The sequence below is a fragment of the Melospiza melodia genome, chromosome 2, assembly GCF_035770615.1.
Source record: "Melospiza melodia melodia isolate bMelMel2 chromosome 2, bMelMel2.pri, whole genome shotgun sequence".
In the NCBI taxonomy this organism is placed as follows: domain Eukaryota; kingdom Metazoa; phylum Chordata; class Aves; order Passeriformes; family Passerellidae; genus Melospiza; species Melospiza melodia.
The window spans coordinates 73,360,741-73,377,844 of NC_086195.1; the positions used below are offsets into that span (position 1 = coordinate 73,360,741).

At 38.5% G+C, this 17,104-nt stretch overlaps 1 protein-coding gene across 4 annotated transcripts in view; it reads left to right on the top strand.

Annotated features, from left to right (window-relative positions):
* The window catches only part of CEP295 (centrosomal protein 295), a 43,704-nt gene that overhangs the window by 8,974 nt on the left and 17,626 nt on the right, over positions 1-17,104 (top strand). For all 4 annotated transcript variants that reach the window (XM_063148851.1, XM_063148853.1, XM_063148850.1 and 1 more), the window contains exons 6-17: positions 1,109-1,222; positions 2,489-2,629; positions 3,731-3,914; positions 5,754-5,921; positions 6,797-7,021; positions 8,261-8,391; positions 9,805-10,017; positions 11,082-11,173; positions 11,326-12,388; positions 13,335-13,506; positions 13,643-13,795; positions 15,307-15,420. In XM_063148851.1, coding sequence (XP_063004921.1) covers positions 1,109-1,222; positions 2,489-2,629; positions 3,731-3,914; positions 5,754-5,921; positions 6,797-7,021; positions 8,261-8,391; positions 9,805-10,017; positions 11,082-11,173; positions 11,326-12,388; positions 13,335-13,506; positions 13,643-13,795; positions 15,307-15,420 — 2,770 coding nt within the window. The remainder of the gene's footprint in view (positions 1-1,108; positions 1,223-2,488; positions 2,630-3,730; positions 3,915-5,753; positions 5,922-6,796; positions 7,022-8,260; positions 8,392-9,804; positions 10,018-11,081; positions 11,174-11,325; positions 12,389-13,334; positions 13,507-13,642; positions 13,796-15,306; positions 15,421-17,104) is intronic.

The following is a 17,104-nucleotide window of genomic DNA, read 5'->3' on the forward strand; positions in this document are numbered from 1 at the left end:
AAAAAATTCTTCACTGTCTTGTCAAGCACTGGAACTGACTGCTTGGGGGAGTGATGGAGTTACCATTCCTGGAGATATCTAAAGGATGTGAGTTGGGGCACTCAGGAACATGATTTGGACATGGTAGTGCTGAGTTAATGGCTGGACTTGAAGGTTTTTTCTGATATAAATGATTGTATGATTCTTTGATTTTCATTTAAAGACTTCACTTTCTACAGTCTTCATAAAAAAGTAATAGTCATTCCTGAAATTTTGTATGCCTCATTGCTTGAGATAAGTTTAAGGTATTTGTGAGACTTAAAGCTGTTCTTTGTGTGTGTGCATTTCTTTATGGCCATGTTAGTTTTGGAGCACTCAAGCTGTGAATCTTTCCAGTTTAGTTAATGTGGATAAGAACACCTTTTAGGAGAAGGTTGAGGGAAGAGGAAGCTGAGAGAAAATTGGTGGAGGAGATGTTATGTACAAAGTACTTATTGAGTAACCTAACCTGACAACTGTGCAACTGGGAACATGAGGCTAAGCCAAAGAATTGTTCAAATTTCCAGAAAAGAGTTGAAATGTGTTAGTGTACCCAAAACTTCTAAAAACCCCTGCAGCAACTTAGCTTTCTGTGAATAGACACTTTTCAGTGAAGTTACAGATAATGCTCTTTTCTCTGGTCAACTAAAATTGGACATAATGGCTCTGGGTTTCCTAAAGCAAGTCTGTAAATGACAAGTGTTGCTTTGCTGTTGGGTATAATTATTTTGTGGGTCTGTGGCTGCTCTGAGGTGAATATGACAGCTGTTGTAAGTGGGGTTTGTATTAATGCATTCAACTCAAGTGCTTTTAAATTAGTGCTTTTGAAACATGACACTTATAAGCATCAGTTTCTGTGCAGAGGTTTGCCCAAGATGCTCTCCATTATTAAAGCCCTCTGGGTCTGCCTTGTGCTGATGTGGTTTATTAATTATTACACATATATAAGGTTTTAAACACTATTTTCAGGGCAGAATTTGGTGGGGTGGGTTTCTTTTAATAATAATTTAGCTATACAGATCACTTCTGTTAGTTACTTGAATGGAGATACTGTTCTGTGATTCAGCTGTAGTTGTACCTTTCTTCCTAGAGTTTTGAAGTGAAGAAGATCCTTGCCATGAAGCCCTGTGGTGCTGGCAACTTTTCTGTTACACGTTACCACATTGCTGAAGCTTTGGTGGACAGAGAAGTGGACGGAGAGCAGGTGATTAACTCCAACTGTTTGTGCTACAGTCTTACATATGTGTTTCTTTACACTGAATTCATTGTCTGGGTATCAGCTAATGGATTTTCTGGAAGCTGTTTAAAGATACAAACTTGTATAAAGCAGCTTACACTACTTACTAAAGAGAATCTCAGATGGGCAGCCTTGTAAAGCCTGTTACATGCTCAGTCACTTCGGGGATCACACCTGGCAGTCCCTTGTGAACAGGCTTTTACTGAAAGGTGAGATCACAAGACTGGTATAATGTTCAAACACCCAAACTGGAAGACTTGTGGCTCATGCTGAGTTGATAGCTGCAGTTGCCCTGCTTTTCTCTCTTCCCCTCTTTTTAGCAATGTACTCCCAGACTTGCCTTGCATTTGGCTTGCTTATTTGGAATTACTTTTTTTTTCCTAAGTATATTTTTATGTTAGTAAGATTTTTCTTCCTTGAAAGTTGCAGATTGTTTCTGGTTTCCCAAGTGAGATGGAAGATACATCAGAGATTTTTTCCTGTCACAGACATATTTTATGAAAATTCCTTTTGCTAGGATTTTTTCTCCTGAGAAGCCTCAGAAACGAAATGTAAACAGTAATTATTTGCTGCTGTGGAATGCAGCAGGTGCATCTTTAATTGGTCTCATGTGGTTGTTTTTAATCACAGCCAATCACAGTCCAGCTGTCTTGGACTCTCTGGTCAATCACAAGACTTTGTTACCATTCTTTTCCTTTGCTTTCCTTGCTAGCCTTCTGATGAAATCCTGTCTTCTATTCTTTTAGTATAATTTTAATATCACATATATCATAAAATAATAAATCAGCCTTCTGAAACATGGTGTCAAGATTTTAATCTCTTCCCTTGTCCTGGGACCCCTGTGAACACCACCACATTTTCCCCCTTGTTTAAAACAAAACCATGAGGATAGAAGTTCCCAATCTGTAATTTTGACCATATCATTCATTTTACCATGTATTGTAGAAAAAATAACCACTCTGTGATAACAAATATATAAATTATTGTCTCTGGTACAGCTTGAAACTGGAACACTTTGTCACCTAAGCTTACAAAATATGTAACAATGAAATTATTTTCCAAAGGTAAAAAATTATTTTCGTCCTGCTTGCAAGATAAACATTCAAGGATGTTCATATGGCATTGTATGTCTTTTTTAAGTGCTTTTGCTGCAGAATTATTCATTTATTTATTGTTATGTATGCTTTAAACTATCACACAACTTTCTGGACTAAACTACTGATTGATTGCCAGCCAGATGCTCATTTAGCTGCTGAAGAAGAAGGGAGACGTTTGGAGGAACTGCACAGGGAGGCAGAGAAGGAAAGAAGAAAGCAGCTTGAAAAGGCACATATTAGAGGAAGTCATGCCTTGAAGAAGATCCAGTTGGCCAAGGTAGGCAAAGCAGTTATGCCTGTTTTTAATGTCAGAGCAACTGCTGTTAAGCAAGTTGTAGGTAAGTGATTAATAAAGGAATTACACTTACAGGAGGGAAATTCATGGACTAAATAAAGTTTGCAGAATGCCTTTGCAAAAAAAAAAAAAGTCAAAATCTGTTTGCTTATTTTGGCATCTAGAAGGAGTGAGAATGAAAGAACATCCTCTTAAATTTTGTTATCTGAATGTTTGGCCAGCTATTAACCAATAGGTAATAGTCAAAACTTGTCTAATGGGTAATCAGTTCTGCTTTTCCACATTAGCTTTAGTTGGAGTTGGTGATTTGGTGCTTCAGGGGAAGAAATTATTGCTAAGGAGGTAACAAGTTTTTTTATTTTTTGAAAACTTTTCTAAGTTTTTACTTAAAGACTGATACTCTGTTAGTGTGCAAGTCTGGAAATGGTGAAATAGTTTCCTTTAAGAAATAAAAATTAATCTACTGAGAAAAGTCTTTGTACTGTGATCTACACTCAAAAATTTTTGTGGTCTGACAGCTTCACATGTGTTTTTGTTGGCTAGAAAAAGAAAAGCTTGCTTGTTATCAGCTGGCATATGATTGGTCCTGAATGAGTAACCAAACTGAAATGGGAATTTGTGAAATATTTCTGGTGCTCCTGAAATTAACAGAAAAAAAATCCCAACAAACGTTTTTTAAAAAATAGCTCTTACATATGCTCAGTGTGCCAAAGAGTATTTAGTTTGCATCTTCAAAAGTAGCAACTGCTGAATTATATACTAGCAACAGTCACCTGGCAAAAGAAATACTCGTTTACCTTATGAAACAGAAAGTTTTATTATTTTGGGGGAAGTTGGCCTGCAGGTGTGGAGTCTGATCTTTTATTTAACATCAGATCTTGTAGGTAGTGTTGAAGACTCCTGTGTCCAAAGGGCTAGTACAGTCTTCTCCTGAAGAAGCACTTTCTCCCTAGAATAACATTAACTTTGAACATTAACCAAACATCATGGTAACCAAATGGAAGCATTTTCTTTCAGTCTTGATATGTGGCCATCTGAATGTGAACATTGAAGGTTTATGTTTTCCCTTCTTTATTCTTGAAGGACAGGGAAAGATTCCTGGAAGAGCTGGAGCAAATGCACGCTCAGGATCGGATGCGCAGGAGACAGGTTGTCGCACAGATGCCGCCTCAGCTTTCAGTGCCCCCATGCAAACGCATGGAAACAAAAGAAGAATGGCAGAGAGAACTGGAGTCTGCATTTGAGGAAATGTGCAGTGAAGACAGGAGTAAGTTCTTTGGAGGTTGCTGAACTTGGTACCCAGTAAAGGAGAGGTTGCTGCAGCTGCCTCTTCCCGGGTGCAGCTGGTAGCAAGGCTGTGTGTGTATTCATAGTTGGCATGCACACAAACAGCCTGCCAGGGCACATCCATACAGCTGGCTGTGCAGGCCAGCAGGAGAAACACAGCACTCACATTAAATACCAACAGCACAAATGGCCTCCTTCTGTTTACTGCTCTGATCAACATGAAGGCCTTTTGGGGGATATGTGTCTTTAATATGGTATAGATCCCTCCAGCAGTTGGTCTTAGACACTGTCTATCCAGGAGTTGTCCCCTATATCCCAGGTGTCTGTCTGCTACACTACAGATCCTCCTCAGGTCTTATACACCCAGTCTAGTGTCAAGTGATTCATGCTAGAGCGTGGAGCCTTAGAGTTACCTCTCATACTTGTGTATGGACTCAAATGCACATGTGCTCATGAATATGCTGTGGCTCACTTGGTGAATAGCTTTAGACACTTGCTCTTACCTGGCAGCTGGCCCTTGATCCTTAGTTTTCCCAGTTCTGGCTGCTGGGCATGTGAGCCCCCTAGATCTGCTGCTCCACTCCAGTTGTTACTGCACAGACCCAGCTGGGCATGTGGGCGTGTGCACAGACATGCACATCCTATGGATTCCTATGGCAACTGACCTTATATACTCGTCTACCCAATAGCTGACCCTGGATCCTCTTGTAGTCTTGGACATGCACACCCATGTGCTGGCAGGTTTCTTAGGATCCTTTTCTGTCCTCTGTAGCTGGCTTGAATGCTTGGCTCTCCTGATCCCTCTACTAGACAGCTTGTAGGTTCCCTGGCCTCTACAGTACCCTGCCCAGTCTTACAGCTGCCTGATGCATGACTCCTAAGCCTCTTACCGTTCTTGCTAGCTAGTCTGGCTTGTGATTTGCTAGCCCCTGCATGCTGATGCTCATAGCCACCTATGAGTAATCACTATATGAGGCCTAAATGCACTCCTTATGGCCTCTGCAGTCAGCAATGCTCTAGACACAGGTGCACCTGTGACTTCTGGTCCCTGTTCCAGTTGCTGGCCTTTACGTATCAGTATACACACATGCATACAAAACACAGTGTTCCTCACGTAGGAAAACAGCTACAAGTGGAATTTAGTGAGAAAACAGAGCAGACTGTCAGGTACAGTGCATGGCCAGACGAGTGGACTGTCTCATTTTATCTCACTATTTTTGCACTTTTATCTCATAATAGTTCTGCCCGTGACTAACTTGATCCCTTCCCTGCCTTGGGTTCCTCCCCTAAGTACATGTAAGAAGCATAAAATTTCAAGGTGATGTTCCCCTGTGTCCCACATCCCTTGTAGGCAGTAACCCCCTCAGTCAGTAAGGTGATCATAGGGGAATTCCTGTTGTGCAGTCCTCTGGGATTTCACACCTGGACTGTGCAATCACTCTCCTGTGGCAGCCTTGTGAACAGCCAGGTCAGGGTGTGTCTTTTCCCCAGTGAAGTTATTGGGACCATGCGTAATTTTTCTTGTGGGCTGCTTTTGGTGTAAAGCTGGGCCTTTCCATCCCATCAACTTTCATTTTGAAAAACATAGCATATTCTAGTGGAAACTGCTGTGGAGGTTCTGAATGAATAAATGGCTGTTGATCTAAATAGTTTAAGATCTTGTGTTTTGGTGGGGGAAAAAAAAGCTGGATTAAATCTGTTGTGAAATAACCTATTGATATTTGAATTTCCTGGGGATTTGTGTGTGAGTGTAGTCTTGCAGTGTTGTTTGATTTGTATTCCAAATGGTCGTTTTATTTCATTGTGCTCTTTTAATTAGACATGAAAGAAGACCTGATTCTGCAGTTTGAGCCACAACCTTTGCCAGCCCCTTCTGAAAGAGCTCAAGATAATGATCTTGATATCTCCTTGGAGCATGAATCTGCTTGTGATACTCAGCAAGAGTCAGGACATGTGATAGAAGAGGAGGTCCCTAATGAGCCAGAAAGTAAAACTTCTAAACTGCATATTTAATTTAAACCTTTTCATTTTATATTAGAAAAGATTAGTATATTAAATAAATTTTAGTAATAAGTAAAATGCCTGAAGTAGTAGAACTTCTTAATGTGCAAAAATAATTCAGTGTAATTTGGTTTATGTTTAGCATAGAGGATGATACCCTAATGATTATGAATTTGAAAATGACAATGTGACTTCTTTTTCTGATATGCTTCAGTTCATTAGTATGCTGAGAATAATTTTCAGTTGTAAGAACTATACTGTTAGTAGCCATAATTATTCCTGTGAACTTAGTGTAAATTATAGATTGATGCTGTGTGTGAACTTAAGATTTTGAGATATTTCAAAGCTGAAGCTTTATAGTCTGCTTATCATGTGTCTTTTATGTTCAGGTTTGTGGTTGAGCTGCTGCATATTGTGAGTAGGCTGGAATGGATGCACGAGTGTGTCCTGTTTGCCTGTGGCATGTCCAGGGTCATGTGATGTGAGCCAGAAGTCTCCATGAGCTTCTTGGCCAAGCACTTCTGCATCCCTTGGGTGGCACAGTCTGGTGTGTGGTGTTTGGTCTGTGGTGCATTGTGTTGCCAGTGCTGATAGAAAGCAGAGGGCAGGGGTGGGGATGGTACTGCATATTTCTGCTACAGATTGACTATAAAACACTGCATCCAGCTTAGTCCTTCTTTCATAGCTTGCAGAGACAAGTTACTGCTTTTCTCTTGCAGGTAAGAGAAAATTTTGCCAAGATTTTAAAAATACACCTAAGCTATTTGTCCAACTCTGTAAGCAATAAAAAAAAGAGAGGGTTTTTTTATGATACAAAGATATTCATTACCCAAAACTCTTAACAGTTTCTATTCTTTATAGGGCATGAAGAAGGAAAAACTTGCCAACCTCGATCAAAACTTGCCTTAAAGAAATTGTTGAACAAAATTAGAAGCCAAAAAGATGAGTGGACATCAAAAAATGAGAAAGAGAGTCAAAGTGAATTTGAAACTATTGAATCAGGCACAGTTGCTGGTGAAAGGAGACCATTATGTGATTTAGAACTTAACAAGGAGCAGCAGAAAAATACAGTGTGTGAAGCCAAAGGTACATACTTGTGACAAAGTTTGTTGTGTAGGAGCAAAAAGACTTTTATGGGGGGACTGTGACAGTAACTGACAAAATTGTTTAATGAACTTTCATTGTTAAATGTTTTGTCACATTGAATAAAGTACAGTTTCCTGTCTGTGCCTACAAGGCATTGAGGATTTGTTGAAACCACAAGTAGGGAAGATTTTTTGCTCTTATGTCCAACTTGTCCATTAAGATCTTGAAGAGAACAGATGTCCAAAATACCTTTCTCACTTTTAAATCTCACTCAAATTGTTGTCACAGTTGGTATTGCTGTACTTTAATAGGTGTTTGCCTCCAGGGATAGAATTCTCAGTGCAGGAGTCAGCATTGAAGTTCTGTACCTGTTGAACTGCACAGCTGCTTTCTTTGGAGATTGACAGCTATAAATGCCCAAGACAAGCATAAGCTGATGAGTGGAGTTTTTTTCTGCGTTCAGGCACCATTCCAAAAAACCTTTTTGTTAAATTGAAATTTATAGCATTTGGACACTGCAGTTTGTTTGATAGCCAGATCATCTTGGGGTTACTTCCCATGTCTATCCTTGGTGCTCTTCTGGTTGGACTAATGCTGAATTGGTGATCTTGTATGAGTGGGATTTCTGAAGTTTTCAAGTGATCAGATTGTGGCACGTGGTTTTGGGTAATTTGTTTCCGTAGGGTGCTTGTTTTTTTTAAACAAGATAAAGTGTTTTAGTTCCATCATGTACATGACTATGCCAACATAATGCCTGGGGTTTGGAGAGTGCAGCATGAGTGAAACAATGCCTTGGGGAAAATGTGCTGCTATTTGAAGCTAACAGTACAGGATTGAGACTTGCTTTTTGTGCAATAGCCAAATGTCAGATTGTTTGCCCAGTACTGCCAGTTTTAGACCCTCTTTGTTCCAAGAGGTTAATGTGTGGCTTTTGATTCTTCAGGATGATCTTGCTCTTGGCCTCCCAGGTAATATTAGAAATAATTTTCAGTCCCATTGAAGCTGGGACATTACTGGTATTCAAGAAAGACACACAATAAAGGGCTATTAAAGACTTAAATAATACAAAAAACCTGATTTTCCAGCTTATGGAGACAGGCAGAGTAGTAGGATATAGAACTTTTCAAGTGCAGCTTATGCATTTTGTTGAGAGATGTTGGGAAACTGTAAAGCAAGATGTAAAGAAGATCCAAGGCTTGTTCTGACTGCAATTACAGCTAAATAACATGTCTATTTTAGACTCTATGAAAATGTTGGAAACTACAGTTGCAGATGAAAAGTCAGTTCCAATCCATCCTCAAGAACAAGCAGCTAAAATCAGAATGGAAGAGGCAGCTAAAATGAGAATGGAAGAGGAGAAACAGAAGTGGGTAAGTGTGTTTACCTCAGTTGTGGTGTAAAAAAACAATTTACAGAAGATTTTAAAATATTTCAGGTTATACAGCAGCTATAGGTACTCTTAACACTTGAACTTTTACTGTAACATTTTCTATACTTCTCAAAAATGATGAAGCTGTAGCTGGAATTTAGAATAGATTGGAAAACCCCAGTTTCTTCAAATCTAACAGGTGCTGTAGGCAAGGGTAGTCATGGTTAAATGAAAATCACAGTTGTACATTAGTATCTTTGTTTTATAAAGTAAGGGTATAGTCAGCAATACATAACTCTGAAAACTTTATTTACCCTGTGTAATAATGTAGGAAAGTCTGGGAGATTGTGTTTAGAGTGACAGGAAGAGCATGCAAACCTTGAGTAATTTTTTTTTTTTTTTTTGTTATCTAGGAAGCAAATGCAGGAAGCTTTTTGTGTCTGGCAATGCTATATTTATTACATGTAGAAAATAATTCCTTTATGCATTGTTTAATTATATCTATTGTGTATTGTGTTTCACTGTATTTTAATTTTTGTTGTATCCCTAGAGACATACCAGCTGTTATGTGGTAGGTTTAAAAGAAGCTGTTGGAAAAAAGCAGAATTTTGGGTCTACGTGCAGCCTTCAATTGTAGAGTTTAAGTTCAGAAATCAAGGAAACAAATTTTGACAAAATAGTAATATTTAAAAAAAACCCAAGAAGTAACAGATCCTTTGTGAAAGTGTGGCTGCTTTTTTTTAACCTTCATTTTCTCAGGTTGCTTTTCCTGACATCCCATTTCAGACTGTTGTTAAAGGCTGTTGTCCACTTCATCTTTGCCAGTACTTTGAAATTTTTCTTTGCTTCCCTTCTAAAAGCACATATGCTGTCACTAGGTGTGGATCTAAGTGAATTGTAGCTGATAGGTACATGGAAAGAGAATAAAAATAAACAGACTACTTCAGAGGTTTATGGAGTGCTCTCAAAGTGGTTATACATTAGCTATTTCAGGAGCTTTTGTGAAGCTTGAATTAATGTTTAGATGTGTGGAACTCTGATGAAAAACTGAATAAAATGCAAAATAGATTTTTCAAGTAAGTTTAGGAAAATGGCTTCTTTTGCAGTCTTTGGAAGATAGTAACATCTTGAATGAATTCTGATTTTATCCATTTTATTAATTTGAGAACAGATAATAATGCAATAATAAATGGACTCGGGGATTGTTAGAAATATTGAGCCGGTAAAACAAAGTTATTCCTGTAGACTTTGAAACTACTTTTAAAGGTCCTGTTGCAACTTGGTAATACCTGTCACCAGCAATAGAATTTCTTCTGTAATTTGGAACAAAAGTTTGTGTGTGGTGTTGTGTGTGAGCAGTCTGGTTTCTTTGTCATTTGGTTCTAGAGATTCCCCCTCATTTTTCTTTTGATAGAATGAGGAGATAGAGAAACAGAAACAGGAGCAGCTGGCCTTGATTAAAAAAATTGAGGAAGAGAAAGCTCTTTTGGAGGCTGATTATCTGAAGATCCAAATGCAAACCTGTTTGGAGCAGGCTAAGAAAAAAAAGGAAGAGGAAGAGCAAAGTCAGCTGGTGCAAAGCCACAGTCTCCATTCCACAGACCAGCAGAACCAAATGGAACATAAGGTGAATAAAAACAGAAAATTGTGTGTGGGTTTTCATTTACTATTATTATAAAAATAAAGAATGCCATTTACCAATTTTGAACTATATCAATTAAGACAATTTTTATTTTTTAGGCTGTGAGTTAGAAATTTGTACGTATTAAAGCTTCTTTTTCTAGTGTACAAGCTTCTATTTCACATGGTATCACTGGACCCGAAGGAGTGGCATGAATATGTGTCAGAGGAGGTTTAGGTTCGATTCTGTGGTAAAACGTTTTTAACCAAAAGGATGGTTGGGCACAGGACCAGCTCCCAGAGAAGTGGTCACAGCACCAAGCCTCTCTTGAGTTCAGAAGAGTTTGGACAATGCTCTCAGATGCTGTGACTCTTGGGGATGGTCCTGTGCAGGACCAGGAACTGGACTTTGATGACCTTGTGGGTCTCTTTCAACTCAGATATTCTGTGATTTTGTGATTGTCACTTTTGCAGTTGTATTGTCTCTCTGTAGTTCAGGGGGCAGCCTTGATAATAGTACCTGTTAGTAACATCTGGTTATAGTCACATAATGATTGTGCATATAGACATAACCTTTTTCAGAAAGGTAAAAAAAATCATGGTGGGAGGAAAAAGAAAAATCTACCTCTGTCTTTGTTTAAATCTCAAACAGCTGCTTAAAGAAGAGAAATTTATGGAGGATGTTGAAGGAAAGTAATTTTTTTATGTATAAAATCTTGCTTCACTTGCACAACCAGTACTCTTGTGAGCCTGATTGCCTTGGAAATGCAGCTACACTGGCTCATTGCTCCCTGAGTTTGCAGGGTATATTTACCTCTTTAGGCTGAGCTGCTGTAAGCACCATTGACTTTGATGGTGTGTGCAGAGAGAGGCTGTAGCTGTGGGCCATCTGTTCTAGAAACTCCTGTAGCTTCATTGCCTCAGGCTGAAATCTCACAGACTTCAAACATGGTGGTACCCAGCAGCTTCTGTAAACTTAGATGCAAGAGCATACAGCTTAAGGCTGATGCCATAATAGTTTTCTGTGAATTAGTTGTATATGTGCAATTAAAATTATTTTATTTTGATTAGACTGGAAATACATCAGAAGCCAGGAGTCCAGGAGAAGACAGTCATAGACAGATGATACATAATTTTCAGCAACGCCTTCTGCAGCAAAAAAGGTAAGTGTCTTTATGGAATGTAAATTGTCTTTATGGAATGTAAAGCATCTTTATTAAATGTCTGTTCAAAGTAATTTGAATGGCCTTGATTATTGAAATTGCTGTTTCTTTTTGCACTGCTTTGAAAAGATTCATGTTTTCGTTCTGTTCAGGCTGCACAAACAAACCATTGAAGAAGTTAGAAAGAATCTACAGGAGTATCAGAATACACTGAGGCAAAGGTACCTGTGTGCTTCTGAAATGCCTCTGAGCACCAGGGAAACAAAGCCCATTTGCTTAGAGCTGGTCTCAGAGCTGCCCCTACAGACACAAGGAGCGCAGCCAGCACAGTACCAGGCATCAGAACAGGTTCATGCCCAAGAGTATGTGCGGTCATTGCCTGTGTTTTCAGGAACGTTGGGTATGTTGGAAAAACCACAGAAGCAGCAAGAGCAAGTGCATGGTATTTGTCCTGGAAAATCAGTGCAGTTTTCAGAAGCATCAGATCTGAAGCATGGAGGGTTTCACTTGCCCTGTGACTGTGCTTCACAGGAACAAGTGGGAATATTTGAAACTGCCAATAATCGCATCAGAGAACCGTTCCAGTCCCATTTACCGTCAGGGTCAGTCAGGAAAGAAGTGAGTGCGGTAAGAACACAACCAGAAGCACACCAACAGCACTTCAGATTTGTGTTGCCTGCAGAAAGTTCCTCTGAGTCTTCAGAAACAGTGCACTCTAAGGAGTTACCTCAGAAGATATCTAACTATCAAAACAAGACAGAAGCTAGAGAAGAGCATCTATTTAAGACATCCGTCATGCCAGCCACAAAGAGATCAGCCTTGGCTGATCCTTTAGCCTACCAGCAGGGATCTGTAGAAAGCAGCAGCAAAACATGCCCTGATCAACCCCTCAGTCTTTCTGAACCCACAATTCTAGTGCATGAAGAATCTAAAGCTCAGGGTGTTGAAGAATTCTTGATGTCAAAAGCAGGAGATGCATCTTCATTAAATTATGCTGGTATACTGAGCTTAAGGGACAGAGTGTTGGCCTCATCAGAAAGCATCCAAGCTCAGCAAAAGCATTTGAAAGAATTGCAAGAGCAGCTAGATGCACAAAGAGAAGCTCTTCTTTCTAAACAGAGAATACAAGAAAAACTACTTTTACAGAAGCAAGATAAGTTGAAGGAACAGATGCAGAGACAGCAAGAGGCTTTGAAACAACTTCTAAACAAGCAGGTAAGCTTTAGCACTTTGCATAGGTAACATCAGTAGGTGATCAAACCTACAAGTCAGTGCTACATTGTACCCCCATGGAGTGTTGATAGTTTTAGGTGATTTCCCATAATGAAAATTTCAATTAGGACTTGTGATTTCTAATCAGTGCTTTTCCTCTGTAAAGCTCCGAGAGCACAGTTTTATTAAGTCCAACAGAAATACTGTGAAGGTCTGTGCTTGGTCTCTGAACATAAAGCCTATTGAAATTGTTGTCTGAAATACCTTGTAGATAGAGTTTTGTCTTCCTATCTGTAAGTGCACCTCTATGTGTTAAGCAGCCCTTGTATTAAAAATACATAATACCTGAAAGGATATCATAAGCATCTTGAATGGATCATTTTTAAAGCTTGTCTTTTTGTGTGTACCCACTGTGAAACTGGTTTGGCTGCTGCAGACTCGAGTTGTAATTTGCTTGTTTCTCAGCAACAGAAGAAAAATCCAAGTTTATTTTTGAGCTTATAAAGAGCCTCCTTTTCCCTCTCCTTGTGTTTTTGGGGTTTTTTTAAACAGAACCCATCTTAGAAGAATAACTGTTCCCTATAGTTCCTGTCTTTTGATTTTGCAGTTTCCAAGCAGCTAAAATTCTTGAATTCAGGAGCTGAAAAAGTAAAAGCAGACTTTTTGGGAATTTTTCCTGTTAAAAATGATGACTACTCTGATCTAATCTCACAAAGGCCTTGAAAATGTAACTAATGTTTGAGCACATTAGGTTTGTAGAGCTCAGTAAAATACCTCCATGTCCAAATGTTTTTGTGAGCTAAGCAGATCTGTATGGTATCCTGCATAACTGAATTACTTTCTCAATGTGCTCAGTGTTGTCCTGCATGGAATACACACAAGAGAAAATGCTCTTTTGATAAATGAGTGTAAATATAATCTTATATAAAACCGCTTCCTCCCCTCTCAGGTGAGACATATTTGCCCAAATGAAGAAATGACAGAGGCACAAAAGCCTGTCAGGATTAAGACAACTGACTTCTTCCAAGTCTCAGAAAACTACCAGCAAGAGAATTGTGGCAGGAGTAAATTTCACGGAAGTGAAACAATTTCACGGTGCATTGGCCCAGTTGAGCAAACTGGTAAGGCTGTTGTTTTTCATTATAATTTTTATTGCTTTACAGCTGAGTTGGAGTTCTCTTCCATCTCTCCAAGTTATTTGAAGAGTATGTGTGTTTGTGCACATATTATTGCAACATACTAAACTTTGTTTTGCAGAACAACCTGAGAAAGTTCTCTGTAGAGAACAGAAACGGAGATCTTCCAAACCACCAGTGACAAAAGTCAAGTTAGGTCTTGGTTTGGAGCAGCATGAACTTAGTATTATACCAGAGGTAGACACGCCGAAGAACTGCAGCCTCTCTTTGGCAGGTAAAGTATAAAATATGTAATAAGTGCTGTTATGAGTAGTAGATTGGAGAAATATAATCTTTGAGATTATTAGGAAATTATAGCTGATACTGTTGCCTTTCTTAAAGTATAACTTACACTGGCAAAGTTGTAGTTCAGAAGAGTTTTCTTTTGTTAGTGTCTGTCTAGAAAAACATAATTTAAACAAAATTTAAACACCAGGAAAAGAAAATTCAGTTACTCCATGACCTGAGTTCCCTGTTGATAATTCGTTTGGGCAGGATTTGTGTTAATAGGCAGTTTTACAGTAAGTCTAAAGAGAAATTGGTAAATTTTGTTTAATGGTTTACTTTTTGATTATACCAAGTAAGTGATTGTGAAATCTTTCAAGTAAGGTGTTAGTATCAAGCTTCTACAGAAATTTTTAGGCCATCTTTTAAAATTGTTTTTTCTAGTTAAAAAACGCGTTGCAAAAACTTGGAGAGCAATACAAATTTTATAAATTAATTGTTACAGTCGGCTGGCAATGCTTTGCAATTCTTTGTAAGGAACATTATTTAACAAGTATAACAAACTCATGTTTTCTAAAGGTAAACATTTAAATTTTTTTTGGTGTCTCTTCACATCTAAAATGTAATGCGTATTTTACAAAGCTTTTTATGTTGTGTTCTTAAAAAGGCTCAGCAGAGCAATGTGAGTAATTATAGGCCCATCTGGCCTATTCCTTGCAAAATAATGAAACAGCTGATAGGGGACATCCTTCAATTAAAGAAAAGTAGTTAATACTAGTCAGCATCAGTTTATGCAGAAGAATTCTTGTTGGACTGATTTGATATCTTGATTAGATAGAACCTTCCCCAACAAAACTTGCTGATGGAAGAATATATTTATGTTCTCAAAAGCACTTGGCTTAGGAACTTGAACTTTAGTAACTTAAACTTAGCTGTATAATACTGTTAAGATCCATAGGTGATTTATTCTTGTATTATCAAAGCATTGGTAATGGTAGGTAGTAAAAACTTGAGATTTTTATTGGATTGGGTGGCCAGAAAGGGCTGTTTTGTGGGCTGGGTTGCAAAGAAAGACATTTTTAAACCAGAGCAGAGAAGTTGTATTACCTCTGGATCTGGAGAAGTTACATTTTTTGCAAGTTTTCTTGGACTTGCTGTGTGAAAAAATTAGTTTGAGATTATTTTTAAGAAATACTTTGGTGGAGTTAGGAATTAGTTTTTGAGAAGTCTATGGTCTGCATAATCTTTCAGCCTGTATAATGCATAGACTGATGTGATATGGCTAAATTCATTAAAATGGAGACCATAAAAATTCAGCAGTGTATTTCTGTAGAATAGAATATGCATCTTAATGTTCCTCATGAAGTGCAAAACACTTCCTTTTTATACCTAAACTGATTGCAGGTGTTTTAAATCCAGATAAAACAGATGATGGTTTTAGAGAAACTGCTCATATTTCAACCTTTGGGGAGTTTGCATGTGTGAAACATCATGCTCTTCATGAAGGTATCTTTCCCTCAGGCATAACAAGCTATGAAGGAAAAGCCTCCAATGAAAGTCCAAGGCAAACTAATCCACCAGGAAGATTATTACAACAATTGCTGTTGATGGCTGCTGAAACTTCATGTGAATCAGGTGAGGAAATCCTCTCCCTTCAAGAACACCATTCAGCCATTCAACATTGCTGATTTTGCTGCTGTTTATTTGTAGAATATGACCTGGCTGTTAAAGAACCTGCAGTGCTATTTAATGCCGTTGAATTTTGAGTATAAAAAAGGATGTTTCAATAAGCACTTGTTTCAAAATGAATATTTGTCTTTTGGGTTTTTGTGATCCATTACCATTCTGGTAACAAGTCCACATTGCAGGACACTTCATTGCTGGTCAACAGTTTCTTGTCCAGGGCATGTGCTTTTCATCTGTAACCTTTAGAATTGTAAAGGTTTGCAGGTATTCCAGGTGGGAACCTATTTTGGGTAGACCAGTGGCATTCCTGATTCAGTACCCAGTGATTCTTGTATTGATAGAAGGGAAACCAGTACTTAAAAAGACTTCTGGACTGTTAATGTGTTGATCTAGATGTCCTTTGAAAGATCAGTGTGTATAAGAAATTACTTAAAAATATGGTTGAGACAGAAAAGAGAAGGCTGAGATCTTATCAGCTCAAAAAAAATTTGGAAAGAATAATGTCTTAGGTGTGACAGACACGAAAATTGAGAATTGTAGAATATTTCAAATTTAAAGACCTCTAAGGTTCATTGAGTCTGACTCCCTGCTTCTCCTGGGATTACCTAAAACTAAACCACTGCCCAGTTGCTCCTTGAACTCTGATGGCCTTAGTGCTATGATCACTTCCCTGGGGAATGTGTCCCAGTGAGTAACCACCCTCTCAGTGAAAAACCTTTTCCTAATGTCCAGTCTGAGTTTGCCCTAATGCAGCTTCATCCCATTGCCTTGGTTGGTGTCAGGGAATTATTTTGTATCTGCAGTTTCTGTTTAATTAGGCAGTTGTGACTTATCAGCTCACAGTGCTTTAGCCTTGACTCTCAGCTTGTGAGACTTACACAGTGCTAGAGCTGAGCCAGACACCTGGAATTCTCAAGTAGCTGTGACTGCTCTCCTGTCTAGGAAAAGTCTCTGCATAGCCAGTATTCAAGAGAGGTCCATTCTGCTTTGACCTTTTCTCGTAGCCATCATAGGCTTTTCACATGCTCCACTGAATATGTCAAAAGGAGCAGCAGTGTAATATTGTAAGGACTGCTTTAGCTCTATTCTTGTCTGTCTATGAAGAGCTTTTACTGAACAAGGATACCTTTGAGAACTGGCCATGTTCATAGGTGGCAGAGTTTTCTGATTTCATAAAATAAAACAAATTGGTTTGGTTATCAAGAAAAAAATTTTGTTATAAAGTTTTGTGAATGTTCAAAATAATTTTGTTACAAGGACATTAAAACCTACTGAACGTGTTATGGGTAACTTGACTGGCTTTATAAAAGAACAAAGATGACTAGTTTGTAAAACATTCACTAAAGCAATCTGAGCCTTATTACAAGATGACAGTGTTGCATGGTCCAGTACAGTTTTCAGTATCCATCTAAAGTATTACTGGAGCTGCAGAGGAGTTCTCAGAAACTTAGCAGCTTTCATATGCCCGTTATTACAAGCAGTACAGCTATGTAGCATACATGTCCTGGTTTTGCCAGAAATTTCATCACTGGCCCTAAGCTTTAATTTTTCGTTTTGTTTGCATTGAGACATCATTTCCAATTCAGTCAGATTTACTTGGAATTGGAGTTGTTTTGAATAAGTACATATAAGC